Genomic DNA, 15,452 nt, shown 5'->3' with positions numbered 1-15,452 from the left:
GCAGTGATAATTGTGGTATATGCTATACTCCAGCATAAATTATTTTAAACAAAATGTATCATTTCATAAAACTTCATATTAAATGAGAAACTACATGGATTATTTTTACTTTTAAAAGGTTCTGTCACAACAGTGCATGAAAGCTAATGTAAATGATAAAAATGGTGGGGGGAAAAATCAAAGGCATCTTTGTAAGATTTAAGCTAAACTTATGGTGTAAAAAAAGTTAATGGAGATGTTATTTATCAATTACACATTTCAAAATGCAAATCACATGCACAACAATTAAATGCATGAAGCACAAAATATATGCATAATGAAGGAATGATGAATAACCAAAATAGGAAAGGAGGGAGAAAAGTGGAAAATTTCAGTTGAATGCACTAAACTTCATCTTGTTTTATGTACACTATTAGTCATTAGCTTGGGCACACAAACACATTTGTTATTATTACCATTTTCCAAATTTTAGAATAATAGTAAAGTTACCAATGAATATAAAATGAATAAAATAAAAAAAATTGTCATAAAATGTTAGTTTTGAAATGAAAACCATATGGCACAATTAGAATTAATTTTAAAGAATATAAGCATCATCGAAAGATTTAAAGCTGCGGGTCAGACTAGACTTTGAGCAGAAGAAAATTCCTCAGACACTGCAATGGTCGTGAAATTCAACAAATAATAATAAATCCAAAATGTTAAACCGTACAATCTACTTCACTTTCCTCCAATACTACAGTTTTACATTTCTGTTCTTTTAATTCAGCTACAAGGTCATGCTTTGACGTTTTGATCTGCTGTTAGTCACAACTTCTTCGCATTAGCTTGCGTTTCCGCTCTCCCACATTTGCATTTATATGAATGGAAGTCAATGGAGCGAAAAGTGTAGTATGAAGAAGAAAGGAAGTGAAATGATGATTAGTTACAACACACATGAAGTACATACTCTGCTGATCATTCCATCCAAAGTATGTCCAATTGCCTAGTGGTGTGGAGAAAGTTAAACAGCAGAAGATAGATATAATGATAAAGCTTTACAATAAGGTATCATTTGATAACATTAAATACCTACATTAGTGAGCAAGAACTAATAGTGAAACAAAAGTCTAAAGCATTTATTAATCTTAATGTTCATTTCATCATTTACTAAAACATTATTAAAACCAAATTTGGTATTTGTTAATATTTAATGGACCTGAGCTAACATGAACTAAGACTGAACAGTTGTACTAACACATGTTAAAGGGGACATTGGTTGCAAAATTTGCTTTTACATGGTGTTTGCATATAAATGTGTCTTAGCAGTGTCTGGGGACAACCACCCTACAATGACAAAAATCCATTCACTTCCTTTTTTTTTTTTAATCCCCAAAGAACTAAACAGACCCAATTATCTAGCCGTTTTGATTTTCTGAGCAGTATGATGTCATACTGCTCAGGCCCCGCCCATGACCACTGATGGACTATCCCATATTAGCATATTTCTGCCCTCAGCCAGTTGTACCCTGTCCGTCATTTTCTCTGCGCTCAAGCAGCTGTAGTGAAAACTATGTCTCATAAGGAATGCAGATGTTTTGTAGTTGGATGTACAAGTGAACCATTGAGGAATTTTAACCAAAGTATTTTGCAGACATTTCATGAAGACCCTAAAGTATCATACCAACTTGTGGGAAATGGGCATCTGATGTCCCCTTTAAGAAAGATCCATAAATACTTTAACACTGACAACGAGCAGTACATTTGTTAGTCAATGCATTGACATTAACTAATACAATCTTATTGTAAGTGTTACTGATGCAATATATAATTGCATAACCCACAGAGAGTTTTTAAAGAGTTTGCATGCATATCTGCTTTCTTAATTATCTGATATCATAAATCTGCTTCTGTATTTTTTCAACAAAATTATATCAAATATTTCAGTAAATTACTTCACGGTTGGGTAGGTCACCAAAAATGAATATTCAGCAGTTATTTATTCACATTCATGTTGTTACAAATCTGTATGACATTCTTTTCCATGGAACAAGAAAGTAAATGTTTGAGATGGCAAGAAAGTAGAATGAACAAGAAAGTAAATGCACAGAATGTTAGAGATGTCAGTATTCACTTCCACTCCATACAATGAAAGTAAATATTGACTATCATAGTGTTATTCTGTCTAACATTGTATTTTATGTTCCAAGTAAAAAAGAAAGTAATAAAGGTTTAAGTAAACATGAAGGTAAATGATGACAGAATCTTCATTTGTTGAGTGTACTATCCTTTTAAGCAAAAGTAAATCTTGACACTTGCAATATTAATACAACAAACAGAACATAAAAGTCTGAATGCAATAATCATCAGGGCAAAATGCATTATAAAAGCTATAAACTACTGCCATCTACTGGCTTACAGGGGACTCGTTACATAATTTCAATTTTTCCCCACTGTAAAGGCTGAAAACAGAATACTTACAGCACTGGGAGGGCACGGGGGGCAGCTGTCTTCTCTGTGCTTCATCTTGCAGTGAATACTATATAAAAAATAAAAATAAAAAACAGAAATTAACAAAAAGGTCAAAAGCCATCAGCTAACAATACCTGTGTGTTTTCATATATTAGGTGAATCAAAAAGTCTAAGATAGAGGCTTACTTAAACATATTTATTTACTTATTTATAACACTGGCTAAAATAACAATAAACAATGTCAGCTAGGAATTATACATAACTAATCAGAAGTGTTGTTCATGTGCACTAATCTTCCCATCCAGCACATCTTAGTGGTCTTTTGGCAGTATAACTGTAAGGCCCTTGCAATAGCTCAGTGCTCACAGCAGAAGGCAGTAGAAGATCATTCTTTTAACTAAACTACAGAATTCCTTTTTTTTGGAGAGCCAACGCAATGTTGATGAGAGCAAAATACCAAATACCTGCTCCAAATCAACATACAACACAAACATACATATACATATACACAACACATATAATCAACACATACATACATATACATATACACACACATACACACAGACACGTATATATAACCCTGGAGCGCAAAAGCAGTCTTAAGTCGCTGGGGTATATTTGTAGCAATAACCAAAAATACATTGTATGGGTCAAAATTATTGATTTTTCTTTTATGCCAAAAAATCATTAGGATATTAAGTAAAGATCATGTTCCATGAAGATATTTTGTAAATTTCCTACCGTAAATATATCAAAACTTAATTTTTGATTAGTAATATGCATTGCTAAAAACTTCATTTGGACAACTTTAAAGGCGATTTTCTCAATATTTAGATTTTTTTTGCACCCTCAGATTCCAGATTTTCAAATAGTATCTCGGCCAAATATTGTCCTATCCTAACAGCTCTCAGATGATATATAAATCTCAATTTCGAAAACTTGACCCTTATGACTGGTTTTGTGGTCCAGGGTCAATTTTATAAGAAAAGGTTCGGAGATATTTTTTTCAGGCAATAGCTGACACGGAACCCAAAAAAACGATATAGTCTTCCATTTGTTGGATGTGAAAAAAAAAAAATCACATATGCATTGCTAAGAACTTCATTTGGACAACTTTAAAGGCGATTTTCTCAATATTTAGATTTTTTTTGCACCCTCAGATTCCAGATTTTCAAATAGTATCTCGGCCAAATATTGTCCTATCCTAACAGCTCTCAGATGATATATAAATCTCAATTTCGAAAACTTGACCCTTATGACTGGTTTTGTGGTCCAGGGTCACATATAAGAAAAGGTTCGGAGATATTTTTTTCAGGCAATAGCTGACACTGAACCCAAAAAAACTATATAGTCTTCCATTTGTTGGATGTGAAAAAAAAAAAATCACCCAAATACAAAAAAAAAAAGTTACATTCATATTTCAAATATGAAATTCACCATAATCCCAATCTAAAAAAAAATGCATAATTTTTTTAAGATGAATAGTGGTAACTCTTGTCCATTCCCATCAAATTACCATGTTATTCTACTGTACATATTCACGCATCTCTACTCCATCTAAACACACAGTCTGTACCTCATCATGTATCCTCATAGAGTTGATGCGCTCCAGCTTTTTAGTCCAGTATTGGGCCTCGTCGTCGGGGATATCTGCACAAAGCAAACAAATAATACAGAAATAAGGCGAAAAGAAAGTCTATAGATATCTTTAGATAAAACTCCAGCTTCCACTGTTCCAATGCATCTCTTGCTCCTCCCTTCCAGTTTTTCTGGCCACACAGCACTCAATTCTGTATTCACAGTGTTTAATATGGCATGAGACACAGAGGTTACTGCAGCAACATTACAAATACATCAGCACCCTTTGCTTCCACTCTTTTTTTCCTCAGATCCTCCATTTACGTCTCCTTAATTCTCCCGATTCATTTAGATATTTTATATCATACAGTGGCTCTAAAAAGTACTTAAGTCACTTAAAAATATATGAATTTAGTTTCGTGGCCACTGTATATGTGGCAGTTAAAGGAACTGCTCAGAATCTGTTCTAAGAGGTCTGAGAAAAGGTAAATCTAAAAAGAAAAGAAAAAAGGCATATTCTATTCTATTATATATGGACTACCAAAAGGGAGCTCAAAGCGTGTGTCCAACAGCACTTGGTGAGGAGTGGGGTTTTTAGTGCCATATATCTCATCTTCCTTCATCAGAACCTCAGAATCCAGTGAGGTCCATTCTCCAGGCCCCTCCTAAAGAAAGAGAGACAGAGAGACCTGTAAGGCGTCATGCCAACTCTGACCCAGAGATAGAGTGTAGAGAGAGAGCATGAAGGTATTGCAGCAAATAAAACGCACAAATGTGACCCAAGGACCATTGAAATTGAGATTTCCATTGATGTATGGTTTGTTAGGATAGGACAATATTTGGCCGAAATACAACTATTTGAAAATCTGGAATCTGAGGGTGCAAAAAAAATCTAAATATTGAGAAAATCGCCTTTAAAGTTGTCCAAATGAAGTTCTTAGCAATGCATATTACTAATCAAAAATTAAGTTTTGATATATTTAAGGTAGTAAACTTACAAAATATCTTCATGGAACATGATCTTTACTTAATATCCTAATGATTTTTGGCATTAAAGAAAAATCGATCATTTTGACCCATATAATGTATTTTTGGCTATTGCTACAAATATCCCCCAGCGACTTATAACTGGGTTTTGTGGTTCAGGGTCACACCTTTTGGAGGTTTCAAGTCAGAAAGGATCTCTTTTCAACAGGGGGACTTTGACTGTGTCTGTTTCACAGTCAATTTATAAATCATGAGGGGCGCATTAACTAATTCAACTACATTATTATATTTTTTGCAGAAAACGTAAATGTGGCCGCCAACACATCTCTAGGCTGAATACCAGCCCATTACCCATAATAATGCTTTCTTCAATGAAAATCACTTGTCCTCTAATATTAAAATTCACTGACTCTCACATCAGTGTTTTCAACTGCTTTCGTTTGCAAATGGTACTTGAATTGCACATTTTTCTCTCCTGATTCAGATGATACAACTTTTCCACTGAAGAAAGCATTATAGATGGGTTTTCACATTTTAGCCAGAAGCAACGGCTTGAAGTTAAAAACATCTTAGTGTAGCTTTTTGCTGCATTGTGATTGTTTTTATCAGCTGTTTGGACTCTCATTCTGATGGCACCCATTTGCTACAGAGGATCCATTGGCCAAGGACGTAATGCTAAACTTCTCCATATCTGCTGCGATGAAGAAACAAACCCATCTAGATCTTGGATGGCCTAGGATAAGTAACGTTTCAGCAAAGTTTAATTTGGGGGTGAACTATTCCTTTAATTGACCGCCATTGACGGACAACATGGGGTTATTCCAGAAGTGTCCAGTTGGAAGCAATTCAGGCAATGTTTTCGTCATTCTCACCATTTGCACTGCATTCCCCACCCACCTCAGCCACCTCAGCATGACTCAGATGGTCTTAACGTCTTGTGAGTGGCACTTTCATGCCTCACCAGATAGACAGCTGAGATGTGTGACTGTCGAGGGTGTATTTCTCTTCATTCCGATTGGCTGGTGGTACTCACTTACCTCATCTGATTGGCGGATGGTGTTAAGTGGGATCCATGCTGTTCCTATCAAGGTGTCCCAGATGAGTCCTTTATTCCACACCTCCACAACCAGACCCAGGTCCAGACGACTGATCTCACTTGGGCCACAGATAGAGATACAGAAATAGAGATCAGACCATCAACAAATATGATGAAGAAATGCACTAATTCTGAAATCTCCCAATTCACCCACACCTCTCTGTGAGTTCGAGACACTTCATCAGTGTCCTTTAGGGGAGAGTCTAAAAATAGCCTTACCAATGGTGGGTGAATTGAGGAAATGGGCATAAATATCTTGTACAGATCATAAAAATTGAATTTTGAATTATTAATGGACTTTTTTTTTTGGAATGGAATTATGTAGTGAGGTTCTCTTGTATATTGGTGGCTAGTTAAAAGTTTGATGTTTGCTTTAGTAGATCATCCCTATGCACACACATGCATGATTTCATATCGGTTTAAATGTGCATATAATTTTATTTGTTCATGTTGCTTATGTCAGGATTAAAAGTATAGTTCAACCAAAAATGAAAACGTTTGCATTATTTACACCTCTTTATGCCATTCCAAACCTGTATAACTTGAAAAGGACCCTGATTTAATGTTAACAGTTTCTTCGCCTCAAATTTTGCCTGAAGAGCTCCTAATATTCACAATAATAATGTCAAGCTCATGCAATTTAAACTACCCAAGCATAAATTTTCCTTGCACAAACCAGGCTAATTCTTCACAATCATATTCAATATAAAGACAGTAATTATATTAAGAGGCGGGAGAAGAGGGGGGGGGGAATTAATTACAGGTCTCTCCGAACATTGAGGCTGTCAGGAGTCCTGCTACCTCTAAATATTTTAATTTCTCTGAACAACTCATAATTGTCTCTCCCTCTCTTCCTTAGTGATTCTTAGCGGTTTCTGATTTAGCAAACACTGTATTACCCAAAGAAATCTACAGCAGTTAAGTATCTTGCAAGTAGGTCAGAACAGTGGTTGTGAATCTTCCCTTTTAAGACTTGAACCCAAGGGGTCGGGGTTTGGCTAGTTAACGTAGCCCAGTTAGCCCCTGCTAGTGGATGTCACTATGTAAAAAAAGGACACATTATATATGCACACACACTATAAAGTTAGTTCAAAAAGGGAATGATCTAACCCTACTAGACACATCAGTGAGGCAAAAAAGGACTTTTCATTTTGCCACCAACCAAACAAAAATAATCATTCTAAATTGTGTGTGCAATGAAGAAAGTGTATATAATAATTGACAGCTGTCCTTGGAAACTGTCTTCATTGGGGTAAGCAGACGAAGTGTGACAGAGACAGACAGCGTGTCACTCACATCCCATGTCTATATCTCTCAAATTGAATTCAAAGACTCCTAAATTACACCCGAGTCTGAATACAGAAATGTGGAGGTATGAAGGCATTAAGGACTGTCCAAATCAACATTTTCAATACTGATATAATTAGAAGAAGTATTTCTTCGGCTGCAAATCAGCATATTAGAATGATTTCTGAAGGATCATGTGACAGAAAATTGGAGTAATGATGCTGAAAATTCAGCTGTCATAACAGGAAAAAAAAAACATTTCAAATTATATTACAATTCTGTAGTTATTTTCATTTGTAATGATATATATCCGTTTATACTGAATGTAGCATTGGGGAGCATTTAAAAAATCTTACCCACACCAAACTTCTGAATAGTAGTCATTGACTATTATTCCTCTGTACACTCTAAAAAATGCTGGGTTAAATACAACCCAGTGCTGGGTAAAATAGGGACAAACCCAGCACTGGGTTGTATTTAACCCAGCATTTTTTAGAGTTTACAAGATTAAATGCTAGCAATTCGAAAGAGCATCTCAACAAATGGTTTCTTTGTCTATCTCTCTCTCATTTTGTCTATTGCTATCAATTTGTCTTGTCTCACTGCTAGTCTGATCCCTGCCATGTGAGGTCAGCACGTGGTGCAGTTTAACCCCTCAAAGAGCAGATAAATGCTCAACACTCATCCTCTTTATCCCCACACACACACCTGACAAAGTACACTTACTCTACTAACACACAAACATGGGAAAACAAACACACTTATATATAGTTTTCTACTGAATCCAGGTCTTGACCGCATTACTGTTTTATATCATTTCAACAAATTATTTCAATCTTACAGCAAATGAAACATGAAAAACATACACTGGTCAAGCAAATCAAATATAACAACAAACATAATACTGAAACACAGCTCTCTCTTTCATATAGGGTGTGCATTAATGTTAAATTATTCAATAACCTGTGTTTAATAAGTCTTTTTAAAGCAGACGTAAATGACAGATGTAATGAAAAATGTATCCATTATATTGTTGTCCATCATTATCTACAATATAATCCAGCTGTTAATAATCCAAATCTTCACATTACATAATCAGATGGTATTGTACCGCTCGCTCCACAAGACCAGAATTTGCCCTGACAGTGACGCAAACACTTTTCATTCACATAATGTTCATGTTTCTGTGTTTCTTACAACTGTAAGAATTTGTATTTTAAAGCAAAAATTTTCATTTTGCTGTTCAATTGTCTTTTGACCTAAACATACATGTCACTAGTAAATATTTTAAAGTGCCCCATTATGGATTTTTGAAATTTACCTTTCATGCAGTGTAACAGCTCTACGTGAATGAAAACATCCTGCAAAGTTTTAAATCTGAAAGTGCACCGTGTATAAAGTTATTGTCTCTCAAAAGAAAGAGTCGACTCTGAATCATTGAAATGAGTTGTTTTTAAAACGAATCCCAAGCCGTTTCATGTTGAAGTCAAAATGAAACATTAGCATATTGCCCGCCCACTTGTTGGTCTTTTCACGTTGGTCTAAATGAAAATGCTAATTCATTCTTTGCCACTAGGTGCCGCTGTTGGAGCGGTAAATAAGCGGTTTTCCCGGTAACGGCTGTAAACAAAGCAGCACTGCGCTCACAAACGCTGCTTTATCAGGCATTACAGGCAAGATGAAATGAAAATGAGACCAATCGACCAATCGGACCAATCACCGCCGATTAGTGTCACGCAAGGAGGGGTTTGGAAAAATGAATCATTAAACGAATCGTTTGGGAGTCGTTGAGCAAGTAAGGTAAAAATAAATGCATATTATAAGACAATGAAAGTGTGTTTTGACCTTGCATGCATGTCAGCCTTTTGTAGGGGACTCCTAAAACTAAAATATGAACCTTTCATAACCCATAATAGGGGCACTTTAAAATATTTTTATTTAAAAAACTATATTTTTTTTTGTTTCATGTGTCACGTAAGAAGAATCATACAAAAAATACTAACATTTCAGCTGTGATCTGTATAGAATAGCTGTCACACCAAAGCCTCTATTTTGGGCATGTAAGCCTCTTAAGAGAGAGGGCAGATATTAGTCCATATCGAGGGATTTATTATACTGTTATGACCTCAGACAAACACCACAATTCAAAAATAAACTGGAAAACATTTTCTTCTCTGTACAGCAACCCGATTAAAAAGTGACACTGCTCTTTGTTGAACTAATTAAGGAATGGATAAACAAATATATTTTGTTATATGTCATTTGAGAGACCCATTTGATAAATTATACAGATGATAAATTAATTTTGCCTGTCATATCTGGAAAGCATATTTAAACTGGCCATCTACTCATGGCTGAACAGCACGGTCTAGCCACAAACACAGAAATGACAGCTGGGAATATTGCATCCGCTCTAAATATGATAGTGTGACAGCATAATGTGTCACACTAACGGGACTTTCACATTTACTCCTCTGAAACCTCCTCACAGCTTCTCTCTATCAATACCTCTCCCTTTCTTTAATACATTCACTTCATCTTTCTATCCTCTACACACAATGCTGTTTCAATCCCCCTGAAAGTGTGTTATGTATGTGCGGACTTTAACCTGCCGATCATTCGTGAGCGCTGAGCAGCAGGACAATAATCCAGGCACAGAGGATCTCCGTCTGAATAGAACACGCACACAAAGCTGAGCCACTGGCCTAGAATCCTAACACACTATCCCTATAATTATACAAGACTTTCTCTAGGCGTTAAAAGGCACATTGCGTTTGATTTCAGGCTTTCTGACCGACATAACCAGACAGAGTGGCCGATATTGTTTCCACATTGTTCTGGGTGTCAAAGGTTAGCAGAACATGTTCACAGTTAATGTGATAAACTACACCTCTAGATATTCTGCTGTGTGAAAATCAGGTGAATTGACAAGTTTGGGTTTGGCAAGATTCTTTTCATGTTTTTAAAAGAAAAGAAATAAAGTAAAACATATTAAAATATTATTCATTTAAAATACCTCTTTTCTATTTTAATATATTTAAAAACGTAATTTATTCCTGGTATTTCTAGCAGCCAATAATGAAGTGTCAAGTGTCATGAACAATGAACAAATGTGATTTTTGAATAGAAGAACAAAAAGCTTTAAATGTTTTGTGCTCCCTCTCTCTGCTAATCACTGTAACTGCAGCTGATTCTCAGAATTCATCCTGAAGAATTGCCAAAATTCGCTCTGGAACAATCTGAAAATCGGGGACAATTTCTGGGACGGACAAAACCTCCCGAGAGCCCATCAAAAAGCTATTTAACATTTGTCATTGCAACACAAGAGGGTCAAAGGTAAAAGAAGGTAGGACAAACTGAAGTGTGTGTGCGTAATTTAAAGCAGGAACCAAAAAAAAACTGTGTGAAGATACTCTTCTAAAATGCAAAATTTTACACTCTCCTAAAATAAACTGCTGTTTAAAAATATAAAATTGTTTTCAATTTCAAAGAACACATCTGCACATCCAGTTTGATGTGCTCATAAACAATCTTTCATTTTCCGCAGCAAAGTAGTTTTGAGTGTTTTTAAAGTCCTTCAGCGAATCGGGGCCCTTTCATTAGGCACACATTTGAGTGTAACAGTGGTACAGACATTTCCAAAAGCATGGAAACACACGACAATAACAGAAATACTCACAACATAAAGTCCTGTTCCCAGCAGGGCTGGTCTCCTCGTACCGTGATGGTTGTGCTTTTAACATTCTGGACCTTCAACGTGACATACACATTAAACTTGTCTGCAAAAAAGTAAAAAAAACAATAGGTTAGAACATTAAAGCCCTTCAGTTTCATATAGTTCACCCAAAAAAGTGTCTCATCCACATGTTATTCTAAACCTGTATGGCTTCCTTCCATGGTAAACAAAAGAAGACATTTCAGGAATTGTACTGGTCACTAAACGCTCTTTTTGGGGTAAACTAATTCTTCATGCAAAGGAATACAGAACTTAGTTGAGGAATCCATCTTTTTCTATATTAAATAAACTCATGTGATGTCATAGCAAACTGACAAGTATTGTAATGGAAAATTGAGATGTGACATCCACCTCTAAGTGTGTGTGTTAAATATTCATGGTCTTATGTAAATGCAATAGTTATTATGTGCAGCGACACAGACAGGTTGAAATAGGCTGTCAGAGGTCAAAACAAGCAGGCATAATTAAATATAAAGTGCCACAAGAGCGCCATGAGAGCCACAAGTACAGAGGAATATGAAGACGAATGTGAGTGCTTCTATCATCTCTCCAAAGTTGACTTTATGAAAGCAGTTCCCTGTACAATCTCATTATTAAATGTGACCCTGGAGCACAAAACCAGTGTTAAGTCGCTGGGGTATATTTGTAGCAATAGCCAAAAATACATTGTACTGGTCAAAATTATCGATTTTTCTTTTATGCCAAAAATCATTAGGATATTAAGTAAAGATCATGTTTCGTGAATATATTTTGTAAATTTCCTACTGTAAATATATCAAAACTTCATTTTTGATTAGTAATATGCATTGCTAAGAACTTCATTTGGACAACTTTAAAGGTGATTTTCTCAATATTTTGATTTTTTTTGCACCCTCAGATTCCAGATTTTCAAATAGTTGTATCTCGGCCAAATAGTGTCCTATCCTAACAAACCATACATCAATGGAAAGCTTATTTATTCAGCTTTCAGCTGATGTATAAATCTCAATTTTGGAAAAATTGACCCTTGTGACTGGTTTTGTGGTCCAGGGTCACAAATGGTTTGAGAACATTTTTCAGGATAACAAACGTTTGAGTTGAAAAATATAGGCAAATGTCACTTGATCTTCTGAGATGTAAAAGTGAAATGTTAACGTAATGCAGCTTTCAGAACTCAAAACTTATTCCTCAGTCCAAAAAGCCATATTTTTTAACTAGGCTACAAAAATATGTTTGTTTGTGTTTAACGCCATTCCAGCTTCTGTGGCTGTTTTCATGGCGAGAAATATTATAGCTGAATTATATCATGTTTTTCTCATTCATTTTTGGCTATAAAAAGAAAATTCAGATTTTGAAGAAAGGACTAATGGTGTCTGGTATCCTTGGTAAAGAAACAGGGTCGCAATTGGCAGTGGGTGAGCAGCAAGGCATCTTGGCCCATCAGCTGCAGTGTAGCTTCCATCTCCAGAAAGTGGTGTAGCACCTACAGCTCAGCATAACCGATATACCCTTAGGACTGCAGCGTTCTCTAGGATGCTACAGTACACTTCTTACTTATTTGCAGGCATTTTACAAGATTGCCTTGTCATTTCAGTCCGGCTGAATTGTGTACATAAGACTTCACTTCACTGCATCTGTGATTGTTGGTTTATGTTGAGAATGCAAGGCTCCATCAATCCTTCTTTCTCAGGGAAACAGAATTTACAAAAAAATAACTCGCACACCAGGAAAACACAAATGGGCCAAACCACATTCATCCTTTTACACATACAAAATTGGATATGGTTTAAAAAACAAACAAACAAACCTTGTCCTACTTTCCATTTAGTTCTCTTATATGTTCACAAGTTTGACGTGTTTTAACATCATTTTAAAGCCTTTTTCACACCGCACACATAATGTTTAAGTGGCGCAGGGGGTTCAATGCTGTTTCATGCATTCATAGTTGTTTACACTGTTAAAGAGTTGGATTCTCATGCTAAGCATGGACAAAGTTTCAAAAAACAATTTGGACGTATGACGGAGTATTTCTGTGCCAAAAATCGTACTTCCGGGTTCGTACAAGTTTCTGAGAGTTTTTTTCGATCGTGGCTCTTCATGACGTAGACGAGGGTGGAACTCCTTATATGGGCATTTCTCCCGGAAGAACGCGCCCGCGCACGCATCGACCAGAGCGAGAGCAAGATCGCGCCCATCAACGCGCTTCATCCAGCGGCAGCGCTGCACGGGACTTGCTCAGGAAGAATGTCTCCAATCCAAAGAAGTGTGTTTTTGGTTGTAAGGGAAAGATAATTTTGTTCAGCTTCCTAAAGAACCCAGCGTTATGTAAACAGTGGATACAGTTTGTTTTCTGGGGCAGCAACGGAGTTTCACAAGTGTGTTTGTTGAGGAACGTTTTATAAACAAGGCCCAGTTCGACCTGGATTTGCACATGGTTTGATACTGAAAGATGGAGCGGTCCCAGCTATAAAAGATCCCGGTCATGATTCAGAACTGCAGACGGTAAGTGAAACGGCATCAAATGTCTGTTTTGTTGGCATTCGGCGCCCAAGTGCTCGTCACTCTTTAGCTCCGCCCACGGCGCGCCTCCAGGAGCTCGGCTTTTTCCGGAGAGAATCGTAAAGCTGTATCTTTCTTTTATAAATATGATCAAACTAAAGACTTTTTGGAGATATGAAAGATGCAGTACTACTCTATAGGTACTCAAGATTAACATGAGATTGGGTGAAACTGTGTGTATTATGCCCCCTTTAAGGTTAGGGGTCTTCAACATTTTTCAGGCCAAGGACATAAAAAGTGTTGCATGCCAAGTCATCTACCATATTAACGCATTTTCATACTTTCATGGCACTTAAACTAGTGTTTAAAAGTTTGGGGTTGGTCTCTTATGCTCATCAAGGCTGCATAAAGGCTAAAAAAAGTTGTTATTTATTTATACCTGAAGCTGAATTTTATTGAATTTTGCAATTATTTATCATCCAGTCTTCAGGGTCACATGATCCTTCAGAAATCATTCTAATATGCCGAATTGGTGCTCAAGAAATTTCTTAATATTATAATTTCTTAATATCATCAGAGTAATTTCTTAATATTATCAGCGTTAAAAATAGTTGTGCTACTTAATATTTTTTGTAGAATTTATAGTACTTTTTTGGGGTAAATCGAAAGAGCAGCATTTATTTGAATATTTTTGTCACAACTTAAAAGTCTTTACTGTCCCTTTAGATCAATTTAATGCATCCTTGCTGAATTTAACTTAACATTTACAATATATCTCTGACAACATTTACAGCTTCTTAATCTACTATCAACTGGTTAATCACAATGTTGTCATTTACATAAAAAAAAACATATACTAATACATATATGTTCCAGTCTACAATGCGCATTTGAAACCAACCTGGTTTGTTAACACCGAGCAAAATAAGAGTTCATCAATCTTGACCTAGGACTCTGTTTACTGAATGACATGTTCTCATGAAGACCTCAAAACAGATTACCAAACTAACAAAGACCGCAAGACTCATTTCAAAGGGGTGATTTTTAAAAGAAAATGCCACAAGCAGAGAAAAAGAATTAGAGGGAGAGAGGCAGCATTATCAAATTGGATAAAAAAGGGATTATTCTGAACAATATTCATTTGAGATAGAACCTTTTTATTTCCAGAAAATACTATTTGTTTCCAGAGAATATTATTTCTATAAAACAATGTGTTCATGACCCTGTGATTATTCTAAATTTAGCTCATAAATATCAGCATGGGCTGAACTTCTCATCTGCGGAAATTAATCAGCAGACGATTGCTCAATGACATTTCTATTTACAGCGGCATTATTCATCCAATCAAGGCGTTTGGCCTGAGAAGCCCTCACAGAAATTAAGCCTGCATTTTGTACAGTCTTGCAAGGAGAGCTTTCTTAAAGTGCCCCTATTATGGATTTTTGAAAATTACCTTTCATGACGCCTCCAGGAGCTCGGCTTTTTCCGGATAGAATCGTAAAGCTGTATCTTTCTTTTATAAATATGATCAAACTAAAGACTTTTTGGAGATATGAAAGATGCAGTACTACTCTATAGGTACTCAAGATTAACATGAGATTGGGTGAAACTGTGTGTATTATGCCCCCTTTAAGGTTAGGGGTCTTCAACATTTTTCAGGCCAAGGACATAAAAAGTGTTGCATGCCAAGTCATCTACCATATTAACGCATTTTCATACTTTCATGGCACTTAAACTAGTGTTTAAAAGTTTGGGGTTGGTCTCTTATGCTCATCAAGGCTGCATAAAGGCTAAAAAAAGTTGTTATTTATTTATACCTGAAGCTGAATTTTATTGAAT

The 15,452-nt window shown here is 36.0% G+C and overlaps 1 protein-coding gene across 1 annotated transcript in view; it reads right to left on the bottom strand.

The window, feature by feature from the left end:
* LOC107684992 (phorbol ester/diacylglycerol-binding protein unc-13-like) overlaps positions 1-15,452 on the bottom strand; it is a 31,203-nt gene that overhangs the window by 11,628 nt on the left and 4,123 nt on the right. Inside the window, exons 3-8 of the mRNA XM_016481399.1 lie at positions 11,079-11,178; positions 6,054-6,171; positions 4,571-4,694; positions 4,028-4,101; positions 2,461-2,518; positions 950-985 (exon numbers count right to left, since the gene is read on the bottom strand). Coding sequence (XP_016336885.1) covers positions 950-985; positions 2,461-2,518; positions 4,028-4,101; positions 4,571-4,694; positions 6,054-6,171; positions 11,079-11,178 — 510 coding nt within the window. The remainder of the gene's footprint in view (positions 1-949; positions 986-2,460; positions 2,519-4,027; positions 4,102-4,570; positions 4,695-6,053; positions 6,172-11,078; positions 11,179-15,452) is intronic.

The sequence above is a fragment of the Sinocyclocheilus anshuiensis genome, unplaced genomic scaffold, assembly GCF_001515605.1.
Source record: "Sinocyclocheilus anshuiensis isolate Anshui unplaced genomic scaffold, SAMN03320099.WGS_v1.1 scaffold605, whole genome shotgun sequence".
Taxonomy (NCBI): Eukaryota; Metazoa; Chordata; class Actinopteri; order Cypriniformes; family Cyprinidae; genus Sinocyclocheilus; species Sinocyclocheilus anshuiensis.
The sequence above is the reverse complement of the archived record's forward strand: the minus strand, read 5'-3'. Positions and strand labels throughout refer to the sequence as shown.